The 14,583-nt window shown below is 38.7% G+C and overlaps 1 protein-coding gene across 4 annotated transcripts in view; it reads right to left on the reverse strand.

Annotated features, from left to right (window-relative positions):
• Positions 1 to 361: 361 nt before the first annotated feature.
• The window catches only part of LOC149265371 (grpE protein homolog 2, mitochondrial-like), a 43,423-nt gene continuing 29,201 nt past the window's right edge, over positions 362 to 14,583 (reverse strand). For 2 of the 4 annotated variants that reach the window (XM_089429343.1, XM_089429349.1), the window contains exons 2-5: positions 3,219 to 3,653; positions 2,865 to 3,032; positions 2,534 to 2,662; positions 362 to 543 (exon numbers count right to left, since the gene is read on the reverse strand). In XM_089429343.1, coding sequence (XP_089285469.1) covers positions 442 to 543; positions 2,534 to 2,662; positions 2,865 to 3,032; positions 3,219 to 3,653 — 834 coding nt within the window. In that variant the 3' untranslated portion in view covers positions 362 to 441. The remainder of the gene's footprint in view (positions 544 to 2,533; positions 2,663 to 2,864; positions 3,033 to 3,218; positions 3,654 to 14,583) is intronic. The other 2 variants (XM_089429346.1, XM_089429352.1) reach the window with 1 other exon arrangement.

Raw genomic sequence — 14,583 nt, forward strand, 5'->3', positions numbered from 1 at the left:
TTAAAATATTTGACAAAATAGTAGTTCTTTCTGCATAATTTGGAATCATAACATATACTAAATATATATACACCCCTCTCAAGTAGAAGCAAAAGAATCCAATAAAGCACAAACAGAAAACAAGTACACTACACTAGACACAAGGAATTGGACAAGATAACTTTTATTTTTGCACCAGCTGGAAAGGCCCTACATACTCAAAATTATGCTATAAAAAGCCTGACAAAATTTCTCTGGAAAAAATTGCCCTCACCATTCTACCGCAAGTCCAATTGTGTTCATGAAAAGGAGATTTCAATGCGACCTCATAGACAGAAAGAAGCAAAAAAGACTACCATCTAAATCTACATTCTAATTCGGATATCTTAAACTGTGCAAGGAATTGAATGCTGTTTCAGATATCCTACAAGAATTAAGAAGATAAGAATGACCAACTGCAAATCAGGCAGAAGGCTCAGAATTTCCCGCAGCTTCACTTTCAACGGCCTCCACAACACCAACCTCAGCAGGACGTATTACTCTGTCATGAAGCATGTACCCAGGCTGCATATAAATCAAAAGCATATTAAATATTTTCCAGAATCAGATCAACACGAAGTATTTAATGAGGGCAACCAAAAGACATGACATAAATAGTAACTCGTCAAAAACACATCAAAATCTGTTGCACTGATTAATTCTATTTTTTATGATTGGTTACTGATATAAATTAATAAATTACAATTTATGCGGCACCGAATTTGTGAGGCAGGTATGAAAAATCCCATGTGTACACAGAGAATGTCAAGAAGTCCCCGGTTTATATGAGGGATGCCCAGAGAGGTGGGGAATGTCCCGTATTCTCCCTTCTGAAGAAAGGCACCACCAAGAATGGGGAACACAGGAGACATCTTTTCTTCAGTCTCCTCCAGGGACTTCCCAATTTGCCATGAGTCGTTGATACAAAGACCTTTTTTGCTAGACTGTTTATGAGTTGGTTGATAAGTGAATCCTCCTCGAGTAATTCTACGTGTCTATAGTTTCTTCTATTTGGACAAACACGTCATTTTTATCATTTACTATATCTGTGTCATACTCAATGTCGTCATCATTTGCCATCATGTTACCATACTGTATCACTAGAAACTTCCGCTATGGGTATGCTTTACCAAATCCTTTCATCTTTGTTTAATTGCATTTAAATTTGCATACTTTTAACTTAAATGACTAGATTATGTTCGAGCCCTCATTTTTCTGTTTATCATCTCCCAAATCCTAACCTAAAACTCTGGAGGAAAAACTCTATCGATTAGCCAATTATCTTGAAACCCAAATTTCTTTTATTAGCGATCCATCTCTAATCTTTTCTAGATTTCCTATCCTACCAAATAACTTTCCTCACATCCTCAGCTTTAAATTTCTCAACATAAATATTAGGATTGTATTACTTTTAAGCCTTCATTTAAGGTACAAACATATATTTGAGTACATTTTCTTTTGCTCAATGTCATCTGCAATAGAGTCTGTAAAAAATACCACTTATTAAATCATGACTACCCTTTTCCACCGTATTTCCATACAGCCCTATTCTCATGCTCCTTGTAGACTATTGTATAATCCTCAATTTTGAAATTTTGATCCGTCATTGTATTTTGTTATTGTAATATATGACAGATATCTCAAATTTATTGGTCTATTCTAATGCCCCATGATAATGACTCATTTAATACATAGCCCTTCGTATTCTTATATCATCTATTTATCATTAGCATTTAACATATTCTCAAGATACTATTTGCAAGAGGGAAATGTGATCCAGAGCACAAATTAGGTAGTTTGTCAAGTTTAGTGCCTGTTACCCCTCAAAATGCATGAGAATTTTCAGGTATTCTTTCCAGCAGTTCAAGCATTGTTATTATGATGACTTTCAGCTTCTTGCAGAGACATTGTTATCAGTGATATCAAGGATTGTCTTTGGGATGGAGAAGAAATGAAAATTTATACCACTTTATTCCACTCATATTTGGACTTAATATAATAATTGATCTGATCAACATTGAGGATGCATCTCACGGCGAAGGTTACACATTTGATGCACCATGAGACCCTCAGCACATTCTAATAGCATGATCAAAGATGATACATTTGATGCACCATCAGACACTCAGCAAATTCCACTAGCATGGTCACATGGAGTCTAGATCCAGTGCAACAAAAAAATAATACATTTGCCCCTACAGGACTTTATATATTCCTAAGCAACCAACCAATTCTACATATATGTCTGGCACTTGCCATGCATGCAACACATGTCCATATTTAAAACCTAGAGCATTATTGATGTACAGTAAGAGGTGAGAGAATACAGCACTAGCTATAAACAATCCGAACACATAATGAAGTACCATCTCAGCTACAAGTGACCAGCTATGTTTTCATTCTTTAACAACAGTAACAGTTCATAGTTATCAGATTGGAAAAGAGTTTTGGTTAGTCAATATGCAATCGGTTGCATTATAAACAAAGCAACAAGAGATAAGTGAATAAACCCTACCTTCAAAATCACAGCCACGCTACCAGGCTGCTTACTAGCATCTTGAACTTGAAATACTGCCATATGCATATGAGGATCAAACTGTTCATTTAGTGGATCAAACCTTTCAACTCCGTGTTTGTTAAACACCTGAAATCCATATAAACAATGTTAGAATTGTATTCTCAGATGAGAATACGACCCCTCAAGTCTCAAATTTAAATTATACTGATCAGTAAACAACAAAAGTGCCAAGGACAGGTAGGTTGTTACACCATCCCAAAATCATTAATGCGTATCAACTATCAAGTTTGAAACAAAAGCAAGTTACAGAAGAAATTATTTGAATTACATCTGAAAGCTGCTTTTCAGTCATCGCCACCCCTTCCAAAAGCGTTTTCAGTAGTGGTGCCGCTCCACTTGAATCTTTGGAAGCGTCTATCTTGCTAAAGCTTTCTTTAACAACAGATGATGCTCTTGACAAGTTATCAGCAACATCTAAGAGGCTCTTGGCAAAGCTCTGCGATATATTATATATCAGAAGTACAGAAGAACTGTAATTAGCTCTTATTTGACATCTAAAATCTTTCAGATAATATAACTCACTGAAAAATAATACAGGAAATTCAACAAGAATGCTTAAATGTGACTCTAAAATGTTGCACACGTCATTCACAAGCTCCCTATAGGTCAAATAAAAGAACACCTGTATTGCAAACTTTTTTGTATTTTCTGCCTCACGCCTTGCCCTATCCATGACATTCTCTGCTTCTGCATAACTCCGAAGAACCTTCTCCTGCATCACCTTAATCTCATTGTGTTTTTTCTTCAATAAATCCTCTTTCTCCTGAACAATTCGAATCAAATCCTCTGTTGAAATTTCTTTCTCTTCATCCGACGAGATTTCTGATTCTGAATCTGACTCTTTTATTTGAGAAGTCTTCTTAGGATCCTGTTTTTTACTGGCAGGCTCAACGATTTCCTCACCTTCATTAGCCACTGTACCCTCCGCAGATGAAACTGGATTTGATTCCTTCTGTGATACTCCTGGTGATGCAACAGACGAGAAAGGAGATGATGTGGGAGTTAAACATAGAGAACGGGGTTGAGGAAATAATTGCATTTTTTCACTCACACTCCACTGCACAGAAGAATCAGTACAGACGAACATTAGTACAAAACCACAAGGCTGTAAAAAACTGAAATAATCAATCATTTCATATCCCAGCTCACAGAATGAGATATGCCCAAACGTAAAAGATTGATGGCAAGATTCAGAGGTAACTGCTAGAGCCCATGACATGTAAACATGCTGCAATAAAATCTACCTGCCTTGCATAAGAGCAATAACCAACCTATTCACCCTAAATATTATTCAAATGGCATTGGAAATTTTCCCCATGGATCACACACAATATTTTGGATGCGAAAGTGCATATATGTTGCTATGTAATCGCTTGTCAGTCAGTATTGCATATATAATTCAGGTTATCACAGATGCAAAACCAATTTGCAGATTTACAAGCTTGATGATTCAAAGGTTTAAGGATCTAATTTGGAGTCCTTGAAAACACAGTATATATACAATACTCATGGCATTAGTAAAATTCTCCAATGTTCCACCAAGTTTCCAGGATGGGGAAGCATGAGAGCAGAGATATAGGTATATACGAAACCCCTAAATTTAGGGAAATTTCGGGGAAACGGGTGGACGTTGGAGTCATAAAAATTATAAAATTATTACAAATTTAATATATAAAAATAAAAAATAAAATCCCAACAATATGACAATAACTAAATAGTAAATCTTAATAATTATGAAATGTACATCTAAATTGAAACTCGTCATTTTTTATTAGACTCTTATGAATTATCATTTCTGCAATGTACATCTAAAAGTAAATCGAATCCATAATTTGACATTATGCAATGTTCCATCTAAATTCATTGTTTGGCATTATGCAAGGTACATCTAAATTAAATTCATCATTTAACAAGTGAAATTATCAATGCACATCTAAACGTAAATTCATCATATGACAATGACATTATGTTCAAGTTTAAAACAATGTTATCAGAACCGGACCAGTCATCAAATCAGTAGACCCCCAGACTGGGAACCAGTCAAAACCGGACCGGAACCAATAAAAAAACCGGACCGAAAAACCATTCAACCAAAAACACATAAAATATTCAAACTTTAAATAAAAACATATACATTCATGTGCATCCATATGAATCCAAACCATTATACACAAATAAGCAAAAGTTCTCATTTATATAGCATGTAAGAGTGCTCATAACCAAGATAGCACTAAGTGCAATCCATCTCTAAACTGAAAATACATCAACAATCAGAAGTTCTCATTTATATAGCATGTAAGAGTGCTCATAACCAAGATAGCACTGAGTGCAATCCATCTCTAAACTGGAACTACATCAACAAACAAGCTCCACATGGCCTCTAGCATCCAAAAAAATCATGCTACAGCAAATAACTACATATAGTCAAAACCATTGCCAATATTGAGACCTTTGTCGTCAATATCACCCTCTAAGCATTAAAATAATCTACAAAAAGCATAAGCATGTTAAGTCAAGATTTTGTTTGAGTGATGGGTATTTTTTTAGTTGGCTCATGATAGAGGAGTTCGACAACCAATGCCACTAACATCAAGGCATATAGAGGGATTGGAGATCTTGATTAAATACTAGTTCCATACCCTCATACATGACAAAATCCAATGGAGCGTTGCAACCCCCCCAACGCAACGCTGAAATCCTGGAAAACTGTTAAGTTTGCTGGATTTTGAATGAGATCTAAAATTCTACTTTTTCCATATGAAATCCAATGAGGTCAGAACCACTCTCAGCCATCCTGAGTCATTTCATGGTAATGTTAAAAATTTAAGTAAAAGGATGTCACTTTTACTTTAAGAATTTAACATTACCATGAATTGCATAGCATTAGTCAATCAATATGGTCAAATACTAGGCTTCCCTTGTCATAAATCAAATCCATTTTTTAAAAAATTGCATTCAAAGGATCCTTGGCAACAATGTACTAAACCAGCGTCCCTCTTGCATACCCCCGCCCCCCTACAAGGGAAACACAGTCCCTCAATGGGGAAACATTTCCCCCAGCGTTTCCCAAAAAAGGGGGCGTGGGGAAACATTTCCCCAAGAGTTTCCCCATCTCTGGAGCGTGAAGGAGTGAGGGGTTCGCACTCCCCACCCCGGGGGACATGTCGCCATGGAACACATCCCCATGTGACACTGAAATTCCCTGATCACAAGCATTATTTTGGATGCAAAAGAGCTGGGATGTTCATTTGCAATCAGCATGTCTATTTAGCCATTTTTGGAGAGTGAAATTCAGTCCCCACACTTGTCCTTCGCAGCCAGTGCCTACACATCTTGACATCTCTTGCTCAGCACCAATTTCAACATTGAGTACCTTCTTTCAATACTCCAGCTTCTTTGCATCTTTATATGTACCCATGCTTGACTTATTAGGTCCCTGGAGGCTGTGGGTTGAGACAGAATTCTCTAGAGCCCTATGACGGCTTGGGTCCCTAGAGGCAGTGGGCTGAGATGGAATCTCTGGAGCCTTGTAACATCTTGGGTCCCCTAGAGGTTGTGGGTTGAGATAGCAAACTATGGAGCCCTGTAACAACTTGGGAAGAGGCCATCCTGAAGCAGCAGCAAAGGAAGACTTGATTGAAGATTGTGGCTACAGTGGATTTTGGACTCCCTAGGAGGGTGTGAATCACTGTGTGTGCACTCAGGGTGAGGTAGAGCACCTCTGGACCCTCTGTGTTGACAAAGAAGTTGCAGCTAGCTGGTGGGATTGAGGAAGGAAGTCCTCTGGAGTCCTTGTTGTTTTGTTGGTGGTTGGTGTTCAATCCCTTAAGCAAGCATCCCCCTTAGACTCTAGAATCTGGCTCGAGGGTGACAGCATCAAGTAAATGTGGTTGTGGTTGTCTATGGTTGGGTGGAGAGTCCTTGTCCTAGACTCAATTGCCTTGCAAATTCAAAGATAAGTATCTACTCATACTTGTTTACTTGTTCATGAATCATGATGCATTTTGTTGTAATGGTTTTGGACTTGGGTCTGCATTAGTGTTGATTATTGCTTAAACATGTGATTACATCCCTATGGGAATATGACAGCGACTGGTATGTTAGGCATAGTGGTGCGCGTGGCGCTTATTGAAATGATTAACACTGATAAATAAATTAAGCACAAGCTTCTGAGTTGGAAGCAAAGTGTTATGTAAACGAATTGTTGGTGTTGATCACAGAGCATCTAATGCACTAAAGTGTAACAAACCACATGATAATAAGGACTAGGTTGTAACTCTGAGTTGAATGTCATTTTGAATGGCGTGCTTAAGTTTCCTGAAAAGAACACATAATCAAATACAGAGAAGTAGCCGGTCACATTACGAGTTGTAGTGAAGACGACAAGAGTCTGGATTAAACTTTAAAAGAAAACAGAGGGCTCAGAGACCCCTTTTATTAATGTATAAGGTTACATGTAGACCTCCTGTATGGGAAGAGCCTGAGTGTTCTTGTCCACTCTTAATGTCTCGACTTCTAGCTTGTGCTATGGCACCAAGAATGACGTGCAAGTGTTGGAGTTATTTCTTCTTCCAAGTGTGAGGGTAGACCAAGGCCTTGCAGCAAGGCTTAGCCAACCTTGCATCCTCAACAAATTAGGTATCTATCGCTAGTGTCTTGACGTTGTCGGTGGGTCACCAGAAGGTTTTGTACAACGCCATGGCGCTGCTTGCAGCCTCGAGAAGGATCCTAGCACTAACGGTGTGTGGCAGGAGAGGTGGAACCCCTTCAAGAGTTCATGCCAAACCCGTGAGGGATAATGGCCACTAGAGTGCTAGAGTTGCCATTCCTAGAATTCCCTGTCTGAGTTCAGGGAAAGCACGAGGGGTTGGGACACATTAAGGAATCTAGCACCCAATCTCGAGAGGGGTAGCACCATGCAACGCCTTAAATATCCATTGTTGTTGGTACCAAGCACTGACACCGATCTGGGGTTTTGCCGACCCTCTAAGGCAGAGCCATGGTCGAGGAAACCAACTTGAGACAATCAATGTAGAGTCGAGACTTATTTCCACAGCGACCATAAAGGCCCTCATCTAATGCATTGCAGATGGCAAGGAAGGGATCCCTTAGTCGAATCATGATCAAGGCACCACTTCAATGTGGCGCAGGGAGGAGTGCTCTCAAGGAAGGGATCCCTTAATTGAATCATGATCAAGGCAAAGAGCCACTTCGATGTGGCGCAAAGAGGAGTGCTCTCACACCTTGTAGCGCAGATTGCCTAAACCTTATCCTACCTCAAAGAGGTAAACCCTACATGTGGCGGCCCCGACTGGTTGCTAAGAACACACAGCACAGTTGTTGGTCAAAATGGACCCCTTGCCAAGTTGGGTGATTAGGCTCAGGTCGAAGGTCAGAAGTCGAGAATGCTACAAAAGAATATCGTCGCAGAAGAAGAGAGTCGACCCCAACTAGGCCGAAGGATAGAGAGCAGGACCCTGGGAGGTCGGGTACCAAACCAGGTCAGAAGTAGAGAGTCGGGTTGTGGTGAAAAGGTTATCGTGCATGACTGAAGGACTGATTCCAATAAGGTCAGAGATCGGAGGTCGAACCAAGAGAAGAGAGAGCGCGTTGTGCAAGTTAGACTAGCCCCTATCGTTCCACACACCCGATTGACATACGGGCCTATGGTAGACTTTCACATGGCAGATGGGAAACGTGGTTGAGAAGATTAGTCTATCTTTGGAGAAGCAAGATCTCCCAATCTGGAGGTCCATTCGAGGTGAGGTCTCATATTACCACGTTTGTCTGAGCGAGACGGGTGTAATGGCGAAGGTCACTCTGAGTCTAAGGTAAGTTGTACAAAACAGAAAAAAGAAGAAGTCGTCAAAAATTTATAAGTCCCATTCCCATAATTGTACCTTAGGAGCTAGACTTGCATAGTGGCTACCCCCCCCGTTATGGGTTAGTGGGGTTGGGTACGTAACACCTCGAAGGACCTAAGGGGCTTCCTAACTAACCTAAGGGCAGTTATATATTGCAAGCAAACGGAGAAGCTTAAGCACAAGTGTGAACAAGTCTTCTTGAGTGGAAGAGCAAGGGAGCCACAACGAGCACCAAAGGAGGTCGAGTAAGGGAACATAGGTATGTGGAAGGTAGAAAAGGTGGCAAAGGTCTAGACGAGAGGGCTAAGATTTGTTGGAGGGTTGATTAGGGCTAGTCGCAGTCAACCACAACTCTAGAAGCAAGGTCGCAGGCCACAAACAGGGCGCAAGGCTCAGACCACAAGCCATGTGATTGTTGAACAGGGAAGGCCAAGGCTTGGTTTGGACAAGCTGCTAGTAGCTACAAGAGTGCTAAGAGGCCAACAAGAGTACCGACAGTAAAAAGGCAAAGGACTGTGAAGTGCCAAGGAGGCCTACACATCGTTGAGAAGGCCTACCAAAGGACTGGTAGGACTGGCCGCAAGACAACAAGTGGAGAAAAATTCAAAGGAGGCTACAACAGCAAGGAAGTTTGTTTTATGGTATCTAAGGGAGATGGTTTGCAAGGGACAACCGCAGTTGTGGACAACTATGGGCTAAAGGAACAAGCCCAGGTGAATCAATTCCCCTGTTGGTTGTATTTTTTAGGCAAAGGACAGTCACCTTACTGTATGTTGGGAAGATAAAAGCCTAAAGGAATAGGCCTCAACCCTAAAGTTTTTTGTTAGAGGATTCACCATGTGAGTTGTGATAAAGCCATGTACAGGGATTGTAAAGGGCCATGATCCCTACTATGGGAACCGTGAAGTTTTCTTGTAAAAGGACTGACAAGAAACAAGTTTGGGGCACATTAATTACTGTGCTATCATTGATCTAATTGCTGGTGTATATTTCCGTTGGCAAAATTATTTAAAGTTAGGCACTGGTAGTGTGTTTATGTTTCTAGTTAAGACATAGACCAGACCTAGGGTGCATGGAAAATTTAACAAGGGACTAATCCACTTATAAATTTATCCACTCTAGTAAGATCTAAGTTGCAAGAAGCACAGATCTGGCCCTCATTTCAAGCCCCAAAACACCCTTATACACTGAAACACATACCAAACGAAGTTGAAACATTATAAAACATTTAAGATGGTGTTTCACAATTATGAAACACCATCTGAAATTCCAAATGACCTTTCCACAAATTTTTAGGTAGTTTTGTATATGTTTTAATTGAGTATTTGACCACAGGGACCCACCCAAACACATAACTTGTTATAAACCCAAATTTCAAACTAATTTTCCATTAAAGGAACTCTTACGTAGTGAAACAAGACTCGCACATGGTTGTCCAAATTTGAATCAGATCAACCTCCAAATGAGCCAATCCAAAGCTCACCAATTCAAAATCATGTTAACCAAGTTTGACTTGGTCAACATGCATCGAACATCGAACTTGAGATTGTAGTACCAATCACAAATCATTACAATTTCAAATTGCAAATAAAGGACAAATCACACCACTTCAAATCATAATGCAACGTGGTAAGGTCTTTCATCTTGACTTTAAGAGTCAACTTCTTCTTATATTGATAAACATGAGGATCATCATCATCAGTTACTGTATATTTATAATATAATCGACATATCTCGTCCATACATAAACATCGAGATATCTGCTCCAATTTGTTATTGATCTGGGCTAGTAACCAACCCCAAAACAAGTGACATAGCCTCCTGTTCAAGAACTCCAAGGCATGCGGCCTCCTATTAGTCCTTTGGCCCCTTGTCCAAGGTGCTCTAGACCTGAAGCACACAGCTAGGGCTGCAGCCTGATATAGGAGAGAAAGCCCAACCAAAGATAAGCCCAAACAACATACAAATGTCCCTCATGAATGTGGCTTCCTTTCTACTACAATTTTGACCTGTTGTAGACATAGAACCACCCACAAAATAGTCTAAACAAATTTAAACTAGCCTTTAACAAGCTTAGCCACCTTCCTGAGGAACTCGTTCCTTTAGACAGCCCAACCAAGACATCAATCTATCCCTTCCTTCATCGCTGGAGCTTTCCTTCCTTCTGCGGTCATTTCAGAGAGACAAATGTGTGATAGGATGTGTCCAATATGGTTGGAGGATACTTCTATTTATAGTATTTGGAGAGGGGTTCCACCAAGCCGACCTTGATCATTTACATATGTGAGGAATTAAATTCAAAAACATATTTTTCCTAATCCAAATTTGATGATCTTTAGGTCGAATTTGGTCCTCTCGAAAAGAGGAATTTAATGCAATAATCCTCTTCATCAAATGAGATGTCCAAAGTCGAATTTGGCCCTCGTTGCCAATTTTAACAAGTTGCCTACAACGACAACAAGCATTTTTGTTGTGTTTTGGAACATTGAAACCTGATTTTGGTGAAGATACAATGAGAATGCTATTTTCAACAGCAAAAGGATTGTTTCAAGCTTTAATTTCCTCTCATTTTCTTCCACAACGCTTTCACAAAAGGGTTTCTTGCAGCGACAACAAGCATTTTCATTGTGTTCTAGAGCATTGTGAATGGATAGTTACAGCGAGCAGATTTTGAGCAGAGAGAGGATTGTTCCAAGCTACATCGTCTTAGGTATGCAGCTTGCTTCTTCCAAATTCCTTCTTTTTTTCTTTTCGTAAGCAAGAGTAGTGTTAAAAGCTTGGAGTTTATGGTGGCACATTATTCATTTTGCATAGTAGTTCCTTATCTTGAAAGCAGCAATGGCTTCTTAAGTTGGTGGTTCTCCTTCTTGTCCAACAAGCACTATGACTTTCTATATTCAAGCTTTTGTGATCCATAATGACTTAAGAAAATTCTTTTGGTAGAAATCACATAAGAGAAATTTTTGGCTGACGCGTTTCAAACCAACAAGTGTGGTTCATCATCAGGACCAGATGAAGACGCAGACCATGGCAAAGGCTTAAATAGAGAGCAATATAGAGACATAATTTCAAGTAACGGCTATATTTAAATTATGATATTAATATATTAAAACAAATATTATTCAGTAACAGCTATATTAAACAGCTAGTTTTTGAAAAAAATTAAATAATGACTAATATTTTTAATAAATTAATGAAATAATATCATTATTTAAATATTTTTTTCAAAAACAGCTATATTAAACAGCTAGTTTTTGAAAAAAAAAATTAAATAATGACTAATATTTTTATAAATTAATGAAATAATATCATTATTTAATTATTTTTTCAAAAACTAGCCGTTTAATATAGCCGTTACTGAAAAATATTTGTTTTTAATATATTAATATATTAATATCATAATTTGAATATTATTGTTCAAATATAGCCGTTACTTGAAATTATGTCTCTACATTGCTCTCTATTTAAGCCTTTGTCATGGTCTGCCTCTTCCTCTGGTCCTAATGATGAATCACACTCGTTGGTTCGAAACGGGTCGACCAAAAATTTCTCTTATGTGATTTCTACCGAAAGACTTTTCTTAAAGCACTACGACTATTATCCTCTTTGAAAGCATGTTAAATAAATTGTACGAATTTCCAATGGGGGTTTATGGGAATGGGAATGGGGGTGCACACTACAATCTACGCCATGGGATCGACAAAGGCTCTTACACAAGAGTGAATCCACACTTTTTTCTAGAATGAGCAACCAATGTTGATGTTTGTAAGCTACAACAAACCTAATTGAGAGGGAAAGGCATGAGAGAGCACAATGACATTCAAATGTTGGAAAAAACGAGAGAACAGCGTGATGGTAGCAATCATAGTTTTAAAACTCAAACTCGGACTTAGAACTGGCCGAGGGTCATCTCCGACTTGGTATTGACTCGGACTAGTTGATTCCAATGACTCAGTCTTTGTAAAAAGTACATTAAATATTTAATTTTAATGAAAAATCATATTTTTAAAAATTTCGTTCATGTTTCCAAACTCAAAGCATTAGAATAATAGAGATAAAACACCACTTGATCAAAGCATGCTCATGAATATATTTATTATATCAAAATGGCACTGAGTGCATTGTCCAATACAGGGAATATATAGAGATTAGAACAAAAAATACATAACCAATGTTGCTCCAAAAACCAACTCCTTAATGCTGCTCCAAAGATCGCCCAAGAAACTCCTCAATGTTGCTCCAAAAACCAACTCCAACTACTCACAAACTCCTCACAAATGCTCACACAAATGCAATGAGATAGTTCTAAGGAAATATGAGGGGGCTGAGTCACCTTTATAGGCGTGGGAGAGGGGCAAAGGGGCTAGGAAATAGTTTAAACCAAAATAAAAAATTGATTTCAAGTCGCGACTGACCAGTTTAAGTCGGGCTCAATTGGTCTAATTGGTCCATTACCGAACCGGCCGAAACGATGACCAACTCGATCATTTCGATAACAGACTAGCCGTTGAACCGGATAATTGACCTAATCGGTCCAAGCAGGGGTATTTCTCGGTCAACCAGGCCGATTTCTAGTCAGACCGACCTAGTTTTAAAACTATGGTAGCAATACTCAAATGCCTAATAGTGAGCCAAGGATAGTGCCTCAAGAACAGAGTGCAGCAACAACAACAAGCATCAAATTTAAAGGCTCCATTTGTGATTCAAGATAGCAGACTAGTTAAAAATTGTTCAAAGCTAAATAGAGAGAACCTAAAACAAGAGTTGCAAGGGCCACCTATTATCCTTGGGGTACCCCTTTTAACATGGTTCGATCTCCTAAATGTCAAGATAGACTAAGGGCAATTGACACAGTCCCTTAAGGGTTCAACAGGCCACATTATGAAAACTCCAAACTAGACTGCTTAAAAAAGAGAGGTAAACTTATTGAGGATGTTCTACCATCTCTTTGGGGCTCATGGAGTAAGAAGGGGGTTTCCTCTATCTCAGATGGATGGATAAATACAAGTCATAGGACATTGGTCAATGTCATTGCAATCTCGGGTGGTGCAAGTTATCATGAATATTGCACCAATTTGCAAAACTGTGGGTTTGATTAGGAGAGTAGGCATAATCACATTTTTTGGAATCCTTACATAATCCATGATTTAAGTTTGATTTTTAAATGTTGAAGCTACAGTTCCATGTATTCGGCCAAGTATTTGTTGAAAGTTATCAAGACAAGATATGACTCAAACTTCATCATGTTGCATCATCTTATGGTGGGTGTTCTTTGGGTTGAGCAGAGATAAACATTCAAAGAGGGAAAGTATGATGTGGAGATTGTTGATTAATCAGTGTTGGTGGAGCCAAATAGATTTCATGCTCAATTTCGCATCACCTCATTTCAGCTTTCTTTGAAATGCAGACATAGACAAACCTTTCTTGGGGAAGTTTTGCAATGGCATGGATACCATGGTTGAGAAAGCCATGGAATCATTTCATAGAAGCCTCCCTATCTTTATTTGTTAACATTGAATTCGTCGATCTTGTGAGATCAATCATTGTTCAAAGGTAAAACCAATTCAACACTCCATTGTGCACTTTAGCATGTGCCTTGAATCCAAAATTCGATGATTAAAACCTCATTACTCAAATAAATGAGAAGAGAGGCACCATATCTAGATGAAGAGGTAGCTAACAGAGCAAGGCTGCTTGGGAGTGGGAGTGAAGGCAGGAAGTGATATTTTCAAAAGCTCCTGGGCTGAGTGCGAATCAAGAGCGAATTTTTATATAGTATATATTTTTATATATTTTGATGCATATATGTCAACAAAACTATATAGAATGATGAATTAGATATAAAAAAGCATAAAAACATGGATTAAACCATATAACATCAATCATCTAGAAGTTATAATCTTCATCAACCACATATCCACAAGTTACAAGTTCTCATTTATATAGCATGTAGGCTCTATATGGCCTCTAACATCCAAAAAAATCATGCTACAACAAATATCTACATATCATAAAAATGATTGCCTATCTTGGGATCTTTGTCATTAATATCACCCTCTAAGCAGAACATAAGATAGAAAAAACATAGCATGTCAAGTCAAGATTTTGCTTGAGTGATGGGTA

This window comes from Pinus tabuliformis, chromosome 6 (genome assembly GCF_031772625.1).
Source record: "Pinus tabuliformis cultivar Carrire ecotype Pingquan chromosome 6, CPIR1, whole genome shotgun sequence".
NCBI classification, from domain to species: domain Eukaryota; kingdom Viridiplantae; phylum Streptophyta; class Pinopsida; order Pinales; family Pinaceae; genus Pinus; species Pinus tabuliformis.